This window comes from Pseudopodoces humilis, chromosome 1, assembly GCF_049639895.1.
Source record: "Pseudopodoces humilis isolate 2021_Gansu_Grassland_sample_001 chromosome 1, ASM4963989v1, whole genome shotgun sequence".
Lineage (NCBI taxonomy): Eukaryota > Metazoa > Chordata > Aves > Passeriformes > Paridae > Pseudopodoces > Pseudopodoces humilis.
Genome location: NC_142200.1, coordinates 128,480,873 through 128,497,518, shown reverse-complemented (window position 1 = coordinate 128,497,518; position 16,646 = coordinate 128,480,873). Strand labels below are relative to the sequence as shown.

General features: G+C 40.2%; 1 protein-coding gene across 2 annotated transcripts in view; it reads right to left on the bottom strand.

The window, feature by feature from the left end:
* Nucleotides 1–1,755: 1,755 nt before the first annotated feature.
* Nucleotides 1,756–16,646, bottom strand: part of CALCR (calcitonin receptor) — a 156,081-nt gene continuing 141,190 nt past the window's right edge. For both annotated transcript variants that reach the window (XM_005518802.3, XM_088055654.1), the window contains exons 12-13: nucleotides 10,501–10,542; nucleotides 1,756–4,844 (exon numbers count right to left, since the gene is read on the bottom strand). In XM_005518802.3, the coding sequence (XP_005518859.2) occupies nucleotides 4,623–4,844; nucleotides 10,501–10,542 (264 nt within the window). In that variant the 3' untranslated portion in view covers nucleotides 1,756–4,622. The remainder of the gene's footprint in view (nucleotides 4,845–10,500; nucleotides 10,543–16,646) is intronic.

Below are 16,646 nucleotides of genomic sequence, written 5' to 3'. Positions count from 1 at the left end.
CTTAAAATGATTTACTGTACATATATTCATATGTATGCATGCATGCTATCTAGGCTTTCCAGATGGTTGGTTTATTGGTGTCTTTTGCATAACTTTCAACTTCTCAAGATCTGTTTAGATTTTTTCTATTTTTTAAAATGTTTTTAAATAACAGGATTGTAGTCAGTCAAAAGTAGAAAAAGATAATGTTACTCTGCTTCTAAAGATATTTGGTTTGTGTGCTCAGACTTTTATCCCTTACTTAGTTTTAAACCTGCACCTACCTTTTCCATAATTCCAGAGGGTAGTTTTAAAAAAAAAAAACACTGTGGGCCAAGCACTTGAATTCTATAATCTGATTTGGACCAAAATGCACATTTTTCAGTCTGATTTTGGTAAGTGTATCTTGGACTAAGAGCAAGTCAACATAAGTTGCAACTGTAAAGGAAAAATGTTTCTCTTGAAAATACCTAGGAAACACAGATTGGGAAATAAACACATCTTATGATAGTGATGTTGAGGGGGAGAGAAATGCAACGCATATGGGGGAAGGAGCTAGATCCCTTTGACCGTACCAACCAAACCAACGTCACCAGCACTTGGGCATAGGGGGGTTGCATGTACTCACACATGGACATGCACTGCCCATTACACAAAGGATCCTGCTGTAGTGTGGTCACTTCTCAAAGCTGTTTTTGCTTGCAGTGAGAGAAAAAGGACCAGTGTCTTAAAATCAGTGCTAATGTACTTTAAAAATGGGCTGAAGATAATTGTTTCTTTTAAAGATAGGCTTGTGAGATTCTGAAATTTGATTATGAAGAAAATCTTAAAGGGAATATAAAGAGAGTTAAATACCTTCCTCTGCCCCAGCAGAGCATAGTGTCCATCTTTGCTGCTATGAAATAATGGAAAATAAGTTTTGACAGGGATTCATCAGGTCTTCTAAATGGTCCCTATGCAAAGGTGGGTGAGCCAGGCCTAAGTGATCCCCAGTGCTGACTGTGCAGATTTGTGTTTCCTGAGACTCACAATACCACAACCTGGTTAGTAATTTTTACCCCAATGCTTCCTTTTCCTGCAGCAGTACAACATGCTCAGCAATGGGAGCCTTCTCTGCACTTGATTTCACTGGTTAAAGCAGCTATCCTTTGTTAGGATGAGGGCAATCTGTATTTGTGATGCTGAGATTTACTTTATTTTTTCTATTATGCTCTGAATACTCAGTCAAGGGGTTCTTAAATACATATTTGGGATCCACCTGGAAGTACATAAAAAGTTGTGTAGAGGGCAGAGAGGGCATGTTCACGCTGCAGATTCTCATTGGCTTGGGATCAATTACTGTTTCGGAGCAAATGACTTTTAGGTTACAAATCCTCAAATTTTTGAGCAGTATTTAGCTTCACAAAGACACACCAAACTTTAAAAATTCCTATCAGTGGAAATGTAGGTACCTTTACATTTTCAGTGCTTCAGATTTCCATCTTTGTAAGTCTGCCAACATTTTGTTTATTGAAGCTGGCAAAGAATGGGAGAAGAGAACAGAAATTCACCACATTTGCAGGGTGGTGAATCTTATTATCTTGCATCTTATCCCAAAGCAGAGTTATTTTGCTACATGAGCAGTCTGTAGTGTTTTAATTAAGGGACCATTACTGCTAACATTTTTAATACAGAGAAAATTGTCTGTTCTACTTTTGTTGCTGTTTTATTTCAGATAAAATATATTTATTAAGTAAATAAAATAAAAATCAAGGCTTACTTTCAACATCCCATGCCACAACAAATATTTTAATTTGTGCTGTGTTTCTGTACCTCATAAAGAATAACAACCAGCATCCATCTAAATCTATCTTTCTGATAGATTTGGTTGCTCAGAGCAACCACACAAAATCTTCTGCCAGAGCAAAAACTCACTAAACTGGGTTTTCATGTGGTGTGGTGTTTGAGAGGAAACAGATTCTATAGAAGTGAAGAATGTGAGGTTGTTTTCCTCTTAAAATACACCTTGAATCCACCGGTTCAAGTGTCAGCTCCTTCTGTACTTTTTGATATGCTGACACATTAATTATTGTTTCTGCTGTTTTTGTGAAATCTATTAGAGTCAAACCACCCTACTGTCAAAATTGGAATTATTGAGGCTGTATCAGCATTCTCTATATCACTGTCACTAGTGTATGGGACTATTTATAAAGCAGAGAATAAAATGTACCTTATGTATACAATGACAGCATTTCAAACCATCTTGAGATGAAGAAAAATAGCATTTCCCATTGGAAAATATTTTGATTAGAAATTAGACAGTTAATACCTTCAAAACTCAGTCTTTCCTATCAAACCCAAGTGTGATGGCAGCCCTAAACTCAGTGTGTATGGTGTGTACATTATACCAATCTTTTAGTGGCTGGAAATCATCATCCCTTGACTGAAACCAAAGCTTCCATAAGGACTGACACAAGCACACCAAAGCTGCAAACAATACCTTAAACCTCAGACCCTTAATCTGACTTTTCAGAGCACTCAACTAAACAGAGCAAGAAAATATGAGTGAAGAAAACAATCAGTATAATGGTAAAGCATTTCCATTTTGTACATCCACATGAACGTAACTGACCTTGAAACAACTCGCACTTACATGTTGTAAACACATACATTATTAAAACCAACATGTTTGTTATTAAACTCTCTCTATTATGCACATTTCTTTTACAATCAGCTCACTTGTGTCTTTAGAAAGCAGGAATGCCTTCTGCAGCCCTCCTGGGAAGTGCAGTGTGCCCCAAAGCTATTCAGAACGATACAGATTCATAACAGAGCCACTTTATCGTCTTTAACAACTGACTCCTCCATTTCCTATTGTTCACTGGTGAAAGTAGAAATAGCAATATGAGAAATACTGTTGTTTGAAAAAATAACTGTCTTTGTATTCCTTGAAGTCTGAAAAATAGGTATGTGGCTTGAACAAACACACACAATGGTATTTTCTTGTAAGTGTTTCGCTGGATTGACCATGTGATGATCTGCACCACCAGCAGACAATTCCTTCTTGTTCCCCAGCTCCTCTTTTGTTCTAGAGTGGCAGAGCCAGCAGCTTTCTCCTCACCCTGGGGACAATGTGTCATGGTGCACAGCTGGTGCGTGTGCTGGTGGTGAAAACAGAGCAGCCCCCTTCACTGCAAGGCATTGCCTCATGTATGGATAGGGCAAATCTGGCCCCTTCTCGTAGTGCTGGCTTTACAGCTCTTCCTCATGAACTTGTTCCTGGAAGGGACTTTTCCAGTGAGATGGTGACTTGTGTAGCTGGACGTGTACAATTTTCTTCCATTTAAAATCCACAAGTTGAGGGTAAAGTTTCATGTCTGGTGGTGCCAGAGAAGGGAAATCAGCCTGACTGGATACAATATTTAAAAATGGTTTCAAAACATTGTGGAAGAAATGGCCTCATGATTTTGAAGTCTACACTTAACTGTATTGCATAACTCATTCCTGAACACTGAAGAGAGTTGTTCATTGCTCATCCAAGTTAACAGAGATTTGTCTGCTAATTTCAATAGAAGCGGAAATAGATTATCAAGGTTTTTGTTTGGAACTCAGGAGAGCAACCAGATTCTAAAAGTAGATGCTTCCTGTGCTAAGATACTGGTTTCTGATTTCTTTCATGGGAACATTTACTTGATCACGAATTTATAACACATTTATAACAAATTTATAAGCATTCATCTAGCACTCAACTCAGAATGTCTATGAAATAAAACCATAGTTCCCAAACAAATGTCACAATTTATTCAGAGTGAGATATTTGTGTCTTAATGATGAGTTTCTGGGCAATGTAATAAGGTGACAATTTTTCCTATAAATAAATATTCCTGAACTACCAGTATTGTTAAACGAAATCTATTTTGAGAGGCCTTCAGGACTTCTGTAATTAAGTCTGAATAATTGATCTGTTTCTCTGAGGGTGTTTGAAATCTTGGTATGCAATGACTATTTCACCTTAATTTACTTTATGCCCCTGCGAATGGGATGACAGTATTTTGGGGTATCCTTTGGTGATGGTAATGTTTTGTGGCATTCTTTGGAAAGTATCAAGATTTCAATACTTTGGAATGACTTTCTGCTGTTCATATGTTTGATTTGTCTTGCAAGGTGCAAAATCTTTTAAGCAGTCATTAAGCTCATTAAAAGGGAAAAATAAACGACTCCAAATCAGTTACACATTGTGAGAGTTGATGGTTTAAAATGTAGCATTAAGGAAAAGTACCAAAAGCAAAAAGTGCTGAAAGTTTGCAATTGCCACATACTGGTTCTTTCTTTCCTATTTGCTATCAGCTACCTGGGGTTGTTACGAATGTCAGATGGTCACTTCATACAGCTGGTATCAGGAGATGTGGAGATTTACACAGCCTGGTGGGCAGGTCCATGTTCACTCCCTGCTGCAGTGCACAGGGAGAAATGCTATTCCAGGTCTGCATCACACTTTCTCTACGCCATTGCTGTCAGAGATTGATGTGGTTTGAATAGGATGTGTCCTTCTGCCTGGGCCTGCACTCTGACACAGCATCTTGGATTTCCACACTCCCACCCTTCTCCCCAATTTTTTCACGAGCAGAACATGAAATGATGTGTTTGCAGTGGCTGGTGCTGAGCTAGGCAGATGTGTCTCCAGATTTTAATGCAACGAGTTCAGAGTCCTCCACGTATCTTCCATTTAACTGTTCATTGTTGGCGTCGTGGTGGTAGAGGTAAACAGGGACCTCTGTGATTGACGTGGCAGTGTAGGAGGTAGATCGTGTGGAGCAGTGCTCGCGGCGCCTTTGGCCCCACTGGGTTTTGTACTGCGTCCATTGCCTCTTCAGAGCTCCCTGTACCTGTGAGAGAGACACAGGTAGGGTGAGGCAGAGTATAAACCCCTGGGAAAGGAGAGGAAAGGTGCGGAAAGGAAAGGTGCGGAAAGGTGCGGAAAGGGAAGGGAAGGGAAGGGAAGGGAAGGGAAGGGAAGGGAAGGGAAGGGAAGGGAAAGGGAAAGGGAAAGGGAAAGGGAAAGGGAAAGGGAAAGGGAAAGGGAAAGGGAAAGGGAAAGGAAAAGGAAAAGGAAAAGGAAAAGGAAAAGGAAAAGGAAAAGGAAAAGGAAAAGGAAAAGGAAAAGGAAAAGGAAAAGGAAAAGGAAAAGGAAAAGGAAAAGGAAAAGGAAAAGGAAAAGGAAAAGGAAAAGGAAAAGGAAAAGGAAAAGGAAAAGCTGGAACTCCACCTGGATTTTTGCTCCTGAAATCCCTACTTGAAGATGCTCAGCCTTGAGTAAAGAGCCTTTGCTATGAATGGCAAAGTGTAAGTACACTTCATGAACTTGCCAGGACTAATTTTGTGGAAAGAATTAGAGGATCAGAACAGCTAGAAGGGATTTTGTTCTGGTAATTTAAGAACAGGTTCTGTGCTCACAAAATATAGAATGGTTATAGCCCTCTGCATGGCAGAAGATTTCAACCTTTGAACAGTCATCTGCTAAGAATAAGATATTTTATTCAACATTTACATTAATAGTGGTGTTATACAAGGTACTAGGAAATGGTTTAAACTATTGAGTCCTGCCAGGGAATAAGAACTTCTTCAGCTGCATGTCCATGCATGGCAGCTCTTGATAGTGTTGTGACATGAGCAGAAAATGGGCAAATCCTGTCTCTTTTTGTTTAAATCAGTGGTTTTGAACAGCACAAAGTGAGAATAGCAGCAGTTTGGCACAATAATGTAAATGACCCTCTCCTCCAGAGGAAGGCAGGTGCAAGTGAGGCACTGTGATGACAGGTGTCTACAAGTTTCTGTGCTCCTGCTGAGGTTGGCATGGTTTGTCATTTGGAGAATGTATTGCTATTCACCCTCTCCTAACATATAAAGAAAAGAAAACCAAACAAATGGCTGTTTGGAAGTTGATTAGCTATTGAACATAGCAAAGGCATATGGTCACAATGGAACTTTAATCACTTGGGCTGTGAGCAAGGTTTACTATGCCAATACTGAGAATTAAAGTGAAGTAGCTGCATGTGGGGATGTTTTATCACACTATTACCCAAATTTATTCCTGAGAAAGAATTACTGTTTTAAAGAGCAATGCAGTGGCAGCACTTGATACAGAAATATTATATTATATATTATAATAAATATTATATTTAGTCACATTAAAATTGTCTTTTGATGTTACAATATGAATATTTGAGCTTTGTCACCCCAGAAGATATGGGGAGGGACTGGAAGAAGAAATCTTCAGAAGTACTAGGACAGTGACTTTTCCCATATCTCTCTGGGATGGTGGCATCTAGGGCAGACACAACAGGGATAAGGCAGAAGCCTTGTCTGTGCACAGGGCTCTGCCTGCCTCCAGCCACCTCTCCCTCTCTGCACCACGGGCACTTCTGGCCTTCACCTCTGCCCCAAGCTGAGCATGCTTGCATTTCACAGTGCTTCACCCTTTCGGATTCATGTCAGCATCTTTAGTGAAGGCAGCAAGAGCCTGCTCTGAGAGTCTTTCTGTTCCTCTCCTAGCCCTCTCCTTCCCCTTCCCCCTGCACAGACCCTGAGGCTTCGATCGCTCTTGCACAGGGAGAAGAGCTGCTGTGCAGGTGAGAAGTTCTTGATAAGCTCCCCAGCTGCTCTCAGCTGAACTGGAGTCTGACAATCCACCAGGCAACCATAGTTCTGGAGATGATAGTGTGGTTGACTGGAGAGGGAAGAACAATGTCCCTGAGTCTTACAGAGCCTGTCATAAGGAGCTTATCATTTTCTTCTTCCAAGAGAGTGGCACTTACATTGTGTGTATGGTGGGTAGACGACTGACACATCCCTTCTTCCATTTCAGTGCCACTACACAAGTCAGAAAGGCTCCACAGAGCAGTGAGAGCACAAGGTCACAGCATCTTTTTTTTTCTCTGTTCTCTGCTGGACTGCTTGTTTGTTCAAGCATCTGGCCACAAATGGATTGTACAAGTTGCTGCATTTGAGTAAAACTTGCTAATCTAGCTTTCTGCCATGATTCCAAGAATCTCAGATGGTCATAACTCAGTGCCAACTAAAACCATGGAATGGATTTTAAATATGTAAGCAGCATTACTGAAAATCACATGCACAGCCACAACATATTAATGACTGAAGAGGCATCGGGAGGCACAGGGTGATGCCTGCCATGCTTTCCAGTGTGATGGCAGATAAAAGAAAGCAAAGACTTAAGCAATGAAGAGACCGAGTTTATTTACTCTGGTCTTCAAGACTTTAAAGGTTTTTCTGTTCTCTATTAGGCATTCACACCTCATTGGCACACAAGATACATCACTGTTTTTTCACCAAATAGGCTTCCCATTCTGTTGTCCAGCCTTGCAGTCTAGAAGCAATCCCAGGCTTGAAAATGTGGTCTGCTGAGCAGACTATTGCAGAGACCTTTTGTCATCTGTACAAAACTGTTGCTGTTGGACAGAGAAACTACAGTGCAGCTGGACACCAAGATTTTATACGAAAACATACAAGAACATTTTTAATTTCAAAAGTAAAAAAAAAAATACATTGTTTATGTGTTTTTCCAGATGAATGCAGACATTGGTAGAGCTTTTAATTATTATTTTCAGTTTTCTTTCTATAGATGGCCTCATGGTACTTAAGTGAGGTTAGTGAGGCAGTAATGATGAATGTACTATAAAACAGTAAAGTGGTTATGAGTTTAGCATTGTTTGTCCTGGCTAAGCTTCATGTATTTCAGTCTTGAAGTTAAATGTTCCAGTAGGAAAAAGTAAATTCCAGATTAGCCAAGCTTCTGCAGTACTAAAATTAATCTCCTTGCCCCACACTGAATTTTCTCATGAGAAATAATTTTAGCCTCTATGGCAGCAGATGTATGCAGCAGCTTGGAAACAATCTTATATCATAACTGAAGACCAGACTGTGTCTTTAGTCTATGTACTTCTGCATATACCAGGACTTGGTCAAAGTCAGATTAGTACTCCCTTTGGAAGGCCCTACTACCAGCTTGGCATTAGTTTCTTGCTGTTTTTCTATAGATTGTGTGCCTTATATATCTACAGCTTCTGTAACTGCAGAAACAAATGGGAGGAAGGGGTCACAATCCTCTCCTGCCCCAGCCCAGCCCAGCCCAGCCCAGCCCAGCCCAGCTACTCTAGTGCATAAGCTTTTCTGGGTATTTATGGATAATGTGCTATTGCAAATAGCAACAAACTGCCTTGAGTCTGTATTAGAGAGGTGTCATCTTTGACACTGCTCACCTTAATGGGAAATTTTGAAAAAACCTTCCCTAAATAAAATTTCCTAGAAGAAAATAATGAGAGAGTTTTTCAGCACTCCTGACACTGACAGACTGCAAATCTGAAGCAGATGCAATGATTTTGAAAATGAGTATAACGGTGAAAAGTACCCAAGCAGCAACAAAATCACTCTCAGCATGTCTGAGAAACCTGCATCCTCACAGTCATTCGTTTTTAGTGCCTGACATCGATCCATGTTTCTGATCAGCTGCTCCACCAGGAGTCATCAATCATGTATATTGGCAACCAGATGCTTCAAATGTATTCCTTGGTGCATACCTTGAGAATCGTATTCCTGTGGTTGCAAAGGTGGACATGCTCTTCTTACATTGTAGCACAGCCAAAACTACTTTGGAAGTAGAGCTAGTTGATGAAACTAAGAAACTAATATACTTTAAGATACTTTATGTTTTCAGTGCATTTTATTGTGGCCTTTCCTCATTTTTAAGATTGCTACAACATTTAATCTAGACAAATCCAGGTGTTCTCATTAGAGACGGAGAATCAACACTATAAAACATTAAGGAAATTTGTTAAGGGAATTTTTGCAAAATCTAATCTGAAAAAAATGGAGGTGACACTGGGTGAGGGAAGAAGGCAATGCTCAAGACCAGGATTTTGGGGTAACACTTTGTTTAGAGGCCAGTGAGGAGACACTGTAGTTCTGCTTGTACACAGTGATGCAGACACTCTTCTAGACAGAGGATGCTTCAAAAACTGCCTGACTGGTCTCTGCTTTCTTCACAGTAGGTCCTCCATACTAGGGAGTATCAGAAGTTTTTCTTTGTTTCTAGGGCATGGATATTCAGCTGTGTCAGAGTGATAACAGTAAGGCAGAAGCAGAAAGGTGATAGCAGCCTGCAGATATTGGGGTCAGAAATGTGTTAGGAAAACAGTTGGACATGTCTTCAACTTTGTTTAGCTGCATGCATGAAACTGTGAACTTCTGTAGCATGATCTTTACAGCTCTCATTTCATGTTTGGTTCTGATGTGATTAGCTGCTCACATTTTGCCATTCTCTTTCATGCCTCCTCAAGAGCCATGCTACAGAACTGCAGCTGAGGCCTCATCATTTTTATTCTTCTGTTTCTCTGTATGTTTACACGGGGAGCCAGCCAGAGGCAAATATACAGAGATGTCTACAAGAGGTGGCAGAATTTAATACTCTCTGCTATCCTGAACGTTATAAAATCAGCCAGTAACACCTTATCAATAAGATAACTTGCTTCCAGTCTCTATCAAAACATCAGTGTGGTCACATCATTACATTGAATTGCTGGTTTCTAATAATATACAGGGATAAACAGGAGCACAAATATCTCTCTAGGTTGACTTACTGAGCCATAGCATCACAAAGTTTGTTCTCTATCTAATTCATCTGCTCTGGATTGAAAATGAACTTTTTAATGGACTTCCTAGCTTTGCTAAAATATACGGTGTTTTATTTCGCTACAGTTGAATGCTCTTGATGTGTTGAAAAAGCTTTTTTCTGCCAACCATCTTTGGAAAATGGCTTGCTGCAGGAATTTAAATGATTCTTGACATATTTTAACCTGCTATTTTTTGTAAATAAAAAGCAGTAAAGTGGATCTAAAATCCAGTGAAGGTGTATATATGTATAATGTATTGTATACATATATATGATCCAGCTGTAAGAGAATGGGAGAGATCTTTGCCTCAAGAGTTTTTCTTTCTCAATTACTACACAAGAAACATTGACTGTAAAAAGGCCAGTGCTAATCCTCAAAGGAGCACAAGTAATTGCACTCCTCCACCTCTGGCAGTGCTACCAGGAATGGATTTGCCATGGCTCTGAGCTCCCCACTGCATTCTTTAGACAGATTCCTGAATGTCTTCTCTGCTTCTTATTGAGTATTGTGGTCTTTCCTGCTGTTCTGGGGCAGGAAGGGGAGAAAAGCATTTTTCTCCTTTACTTAGACCTCCATCTCAAATGTGCAGATAGTAGGGCAAGAGTGTCATGCCTGTACCTCATTAGGTGCCATCTGCTTTGTAATGGTAACACACCTGATCAATCTGCTCAGAAATATTCCAGACACACTCTGCACAGAGCTGTCAGAAGTGCACACCACTGCTTGTGTGTAGAGAATAAAAGCAACTTGGTGTGGCTTCAAAGTTTGTAGTGCAACATGCTTCACATCTGCATTAATGAACAGCAGGATGACTATTTTACAAGTTCTGCTCATTTTCTGCATTTCACGTACTTACCTCACCATTGAAGAAGCAGAATATGGTAGCCACAAGTAAGCCCTAAGGGAAGGAAAAAAAAAAGACTTTTGACATCTATAGAATATATAGACTTCTTCATATTTTGGAAATTTGGACTTGATGGATACAAGATGAAAACATGAATCCACTTCCTCTGCATCACAGACACTCCCCATCTTTCACAGGTATGCCATTAAATGGATTTTTTGTCTTTTCATAATGTTTCACCATTTTGCCCTCCTATATTACTAGATTTTATAGGTCATCTGCTATGGCTATGATGTTATTTATATATAAGAGATGTAGAGAAGGAAAATGAAAAGTAGGTATATATTTTGCTTACAAAGGAGAACCACATAGCCACTGATTTTGCTGAAGAGATGGTAGAGGAATTTTTTTCTATATGTTGCCACTCATTCATCAGAGTGTAGCTATCCAGTCAAAAATGCCAGACACAGAGAATCCAGCTCTCCCAGGAAGGCTTTAAATTGAACTGTATGTCAGGATAAGTGAAATGGTATGCTGGGCAGCACAATGGATGGAGAGGATATAAGAAGAGGTGTAAATGGCCAGAAAAAAGAAAAAAAACCCAGCACAACACATGAGTTAGAAGGGGGGGAGGCAGAAAAAAAAGAGACACTGCTCATCATAGCTTGATTGTAAATGGATTTAAGTTAATTTCTTCCTCACCACAGTTGCTCAGATAGCATTTCACTACTGCTATAAGATTAAACAGGGACAAGGCAGGAATATGAGATGGAAAAGTATGAAATTAATAAGAGAGAAAATTCTTGCACAGAGAGCCTGCCATTCAGGATTATATAGTTACACTGGTCCATGTCCTGACTTCACTCGCTTCTATTAAAATAGCATTACAAAACATCACTGGGAGCCAAAAGCCTTCATTTTAAATTACTTAAAGCAGTTATTATAAACTGAATGTATGGCAGTTTCTGAAATTGAGGGGGAAACTACAATGTAGCTTATGTTCCCAAGGGCTGCTTTGAAGAGCTTTACAGCTGTAGGTTTTCTGTAAAACCTTCATTTGAATGATTACCAGTTGAATTGTACGTAATGCTTTGCGAAATGTCTTGGACTCTCAGATTTATATTTTGCACCACAAACAGGGTAAGCAATAAGTTTTTAACCAAATACTTATACAGAGATACACAGGCTGATTTGGACAAGTGCTGATCACGTCAATATTGACAATTATTTTTCTCTAATAGATTGTCTCTGATGCAGAATTTGTAATTTGACATAAATTCAAATATCAACATGAAACAGCATGTAGGAGGAGGATGAAGGGTAGACATAGTGAGAAAAAAAAGTTTCATATTTTGGCAAAGCAGTGAGTATTCTCAAAAAACTCAAATCCCAGCATGCAGTAAGCAATACACAATAGCTTGTCCATTAGTTTTGGGCTGAGAAGCTCCACAAATTCAAACAAAACCTTACAATTCTAAAGCAGGGCTTTGCCAGACCAGACACTCCTAAATCCAAATTTTTTTGGGGTAGAAAATGCACCAGTTCCTTGCAGCCTGTACCAATGCTGTTTGTGCTGTGCACGCTGCAGAAATGTGCACAGTTGGACAAAACCTCTGCTCTGCACTGTGCACCCTTGCAGCAGGGGTCTGAAATTGTGCTGGATGTGGTTTCACTAACAGCAGCCAGCCATAATGGCAAACCAGATGGACCTTGATCTCCTCTGGGAGCAGGGATGCTCAATGGACAGCCTACATGAGGCATGAAAAATCAGAAGACAGCAGGGGAGAGAAAGAAGCTGGGGCAGAGAAAGAAGCAGAGAAATTTTTTTCAAGTTTGCTCTTCAGTGAGAGTGTTTAGGGACAATGTGGGAACCTCAGTTCACCTAAAGACAGAATTCTTCTGTTACATTCTGCAATTGCTCCACTTTTCTGCTGTTCAAGAGTGTAATGTTTTCTCCTGTCAACTTCTGACAGAATAGCTAAAGAGGAAGGTGGAGTGATGCCTCATATCCCTTTCAGTTTCTCTTCTAGTTTGGAGTGAGCTGAAAGCACACCTGGCTTCCTGTTATTTTGAGATGATGCATATTGTACATGTTCTGGCTGAGGAAATTATTTTCTCTAGTCTGTTCCATGTATATCTCATTGCTCTTCTTCCACCTGCCATGCCCCTCTAGACTCTGCCGTCTATCTTCCTATTATTTCTATTTATTTTTCTATTTCTATTTGTTTTTCTAATTTCTTCTTTTTATACATAAAGTTTTGCCATAGTACAGAGAGCTGTTGTTATCTTCACCCATAAATCTAGGGAGATACCAGGAGCAGACACCAGCTTTGTCTGTCTGGAGCCAGGAGGGCTTGGGATGACCATAATTCTACAGTGGATCTATTAAAACATGTGACAGACTATACATAGGTTAGATATTTAATTTAAGGCCCATGGGTTACTCCTCATATCTATTTGACACATATCTTCCAAATTCTGACTGCTACTGGTTTTTGCTCCAGATACAATCCTTGCTGAGGCTGAGATGTCTAAGTCAATTATATCTCTCTGCCACTGTGTGGAGTTGTTAAACTAACCTCTGATATATTGTCTGCTCCCAGCAAGATAACGTTGGGTGTGGTGGTGTTGAAAGTAGAAATGAAGAATATATTTATTTTAAGATGAGGGCCTTATATGGCTTCTGAAATTCTTCTGAAACCACATGAAGAACAAATGAATGTGGTTTTCAGCTGAATCATGACAAAAGGATTGTCCAGAGACAGCAGCTTTCAGACCTTCACATACTTTATTAACACTGTAGTGAGTTTTTTCCAGTGTTTAAGTGACTATACTGATCTAAGTAAATTCTTTGCTTGACAGGTATTTAATTTGTATCTCACTCTCCTAGAAGACACATGAGTGTCTTGAAGAGAAGTTCAAGTAATTTGCTCAGGTTAAGAGGAAACAAAAAATACTTTTGCAGATACTGCAAATTTACATAGGTTTCTCAAATCTTTTTTACTTTTTATTTGCGCCTGTGTCTCCATTAAACCAAGAAAGCATATATAGGTATACTCATTCCTGCTCCTGGCCATGTCCAGGGCCCTAGTTTTTGCCTTAATCAATTGTGTTTCTGTTAAAATTTTTATGGGGTTATATATTCATTATTCATGGTAGAGGATAATGTACGAGTGGTCATAACATAAAAATCAGTTTTTGATTATCTGTATGGGCTTTGTTCCATGCCTATTCACTTCTCACTTCTGGAGCTGAATGGACAGCAAAAAAAAAAAAAAGAAAGAAAAAAGAAAAAGAAAAAAGAAAAGCATGGCTGAGGTTGTTCGTAGAAGTACATCCCGTACATCCCAGTCCCACTGCTCTCATTTTGGCAAAAAATAAAAAGCTTTGAGAAAAAACCCTAGTCCATTTCTCACCACCTTCATTCACAGCACACTCATACAGCATCTCTGAGGTAAATGACTGGGTTCTGAATTGTGAATTTATGTTGCAAGAAAAAAATAAGCAAAGCAAAGGATGTGTCTGTGCAGTTTCTGCTGCCACCAAGGTGGGGAGATTGTCATGAGAGGGCTGAAGACAGCAGCCCACCTGCTGCAAATGCTAGAGACATCCCATCAGCCAAAACTCATGCTTTGCTTCTCCTGCTCTCTGTGGGGGTTTCATTATTGTCATTTTTTACGTGAAATTTTCATATAAAAGTGCCACTTTGTTATATCCAGCTTATCTAACCTTAATAGGTTCAAAATAGTAAAAAGTTTTTAAACTGCTAATAATTCTAAGAGAAAAAAACCCTAGAAAATAAAGAAAAAATGCTTATGTTGTCAAAAGCAGTCCTATAACCTTAGGTTTGAACAGAAGGAGAAAATATTTCTGACTGGTTTGGCATTACACAGGATATTTATTTCCTTTTAAACTGAGAAACAGATGGAATGAATACCTTCTAAAATACATTGGAATTTCTCACTATTTATAACAGACTACTTTTAAATGGGTTAATTTTGTTCTGTGTAAGGCTGCATAGAAATCTGAATTTAAAACTTGGAGGCAGTGTGGATATATTTGCAGTCCAAACCCAGGCCTAAAAGACTCAAAATATCCTTTACCAGACCAGGCACCTCTGAGCTGCATCCTCCTGCCTGGCAGGGTGGGTGCTGCTGTCCTGGGGTGCTGCTTGGAAGCTGCTGAGTGGCACACAAGGGATTTCACTTGTGGAGAAAAGGACAGTAATTATTCTCTGTTCAGCAGAAAAAACCCTTTTCATTTGCCAATAAAAACCTTATGCTGAAAGCCCTTATGCTGAATAGCATTTCAATTTCTCACTAGAGGTAGATTTACACATTTAGAGCCTCAATCACCAAGGTACGGAGAAGAGTAGCTTTAGCTGCTTGTGCATTGCTGTTGATTCAGGGGCTGTTCCTCCACCCCTCCCTCACAGACCTCTATGTCTGTCTTCTTTGGCACAGTGACAGTGCCATTTCTTGTAACAACCTCTAAAAACCCGGCTTGAAGGTGCTGGAGGTAGAATGGGACTGTTGGAGTAGGGAGCTTGAAGCTGAGGCTTATTCATCTCTAGGCTGGTTTGAGAGCTCTGGGAAGACAGTGTCTAAATGTGGGAATAACTGGTGCATCATGCAGTTAATTTTTTACTCTTCCTTTTTTTTGTGTGAAGCCTTTGTTATGAACCAATGTCAGAAATCAGAAGCTGGGGTAGTGATCCTTTGTAGCAGAACCTCTGGTGCAAGCACAGCACCCCAGTCTCTTTACAGCCTGGGGTTTCTCAAAAGATTTTCAGTGGTTCCAAGGATGAAGGAAGCTTCAGCTCCAGCCCCAGCACCAGCAGAGGTGCAGGAGGTCCTGCCAGGTCATCAGGCACAAGCCACATCTCTCTTGCTCTATCTCGGAATGGAGACCGGAATGCAGCCACATGCAGGACCGAGGGCGGCTGCTGCTCCACTTCTTCACAGGAGGCATTCCCTTTGCCCAGGCAAACCATTTTGTCTCCAATGGGCAGCATGATGGAGTTTTCAGGCTTTTGACAGATGAGTTGCCATACCAGAGGTGTGCAAGGAGCTGGCATATCCAGCACCATAATGCTTTACAACCTGAGGAAGTTTACATCTTTCATGTGCTTTCAGCATCATCTACCAAGCTTTGAAAATCAGATCCTTTAAGGCAGATCTCCAACTCACTGGCTCTTGAGGAGTGCAAATGTTTGTTTTGTGGTGCCTAATTTAGGAGCTCTGTGAAAAAAGATAGCTCTGTATGTTCATCAATGCATCTACAGCATCCCAATCCATGCATGTCATTCCAACTGAGGTGTGCAGGTTTTGTGTAGGGTAGAGTTAATTTTCTTCACAGTAGTTAGTATGGGGCTCTGCTGTGGATGTGTGCTGGATAACGTGCTGATAATGCAGAGATGTTGGTATGGCTCAGCAGGGCCTCCAAAAGTCAAGGCCTTTCATCTCACACCACCTTGAGTGGGCTGGGAGTGCACAAGGAGTTGGGAGGGGACAGTCAGGACGGATGAACCCAGCTGATCCAAGGAATATCCCAGATCATGTGGCATCATGATAAGCATATAAAGTGTGAGAAGAATAAAAAGGGGGATGTTTAGAGTGCTGGCATTTTTTTGTCCCAGGTAATTTTTACGTGTGATGGAGCCCTACTTCCCTGAGGATGGCCGAACAACTGCCTGCCCATGAGAAGCTGGGAATGAATTCTGTATTTTGCTTGCATATGTGGCTTTTGCTTTATCTACTAAACTATCTTTATCTCAGCCCATGAGTTTTGCCTGTTTTCACTTTTACCCTTCCAGTTCTCTCCTCCATGCCACTGCAAGGAGTTAGTGAGTGGCTCTGTGGGGCTGAGTTGCCAGCTGGGCTTAAACCACAGCCTAACAGCTGAAATGTCTTCCTCTTGCCTGGTGTGCTTTTCATTTCAACATTCTGGAGACTAAAGAGCTGATACTGGTGATGATGAGAAGAGATATGAACTTCTACATTTAGAGGATTAATGGGAAGCTAGCTAGCTGGTCTGGAGAAGTACATGCATTCCCATTTGCAGCACAAAAGCCAAACTTCCATTTCTTTATTATTTATCATTATTATTATCATGATAATGTTATTATCATTATTATTTATGATTTATCATGACATTTT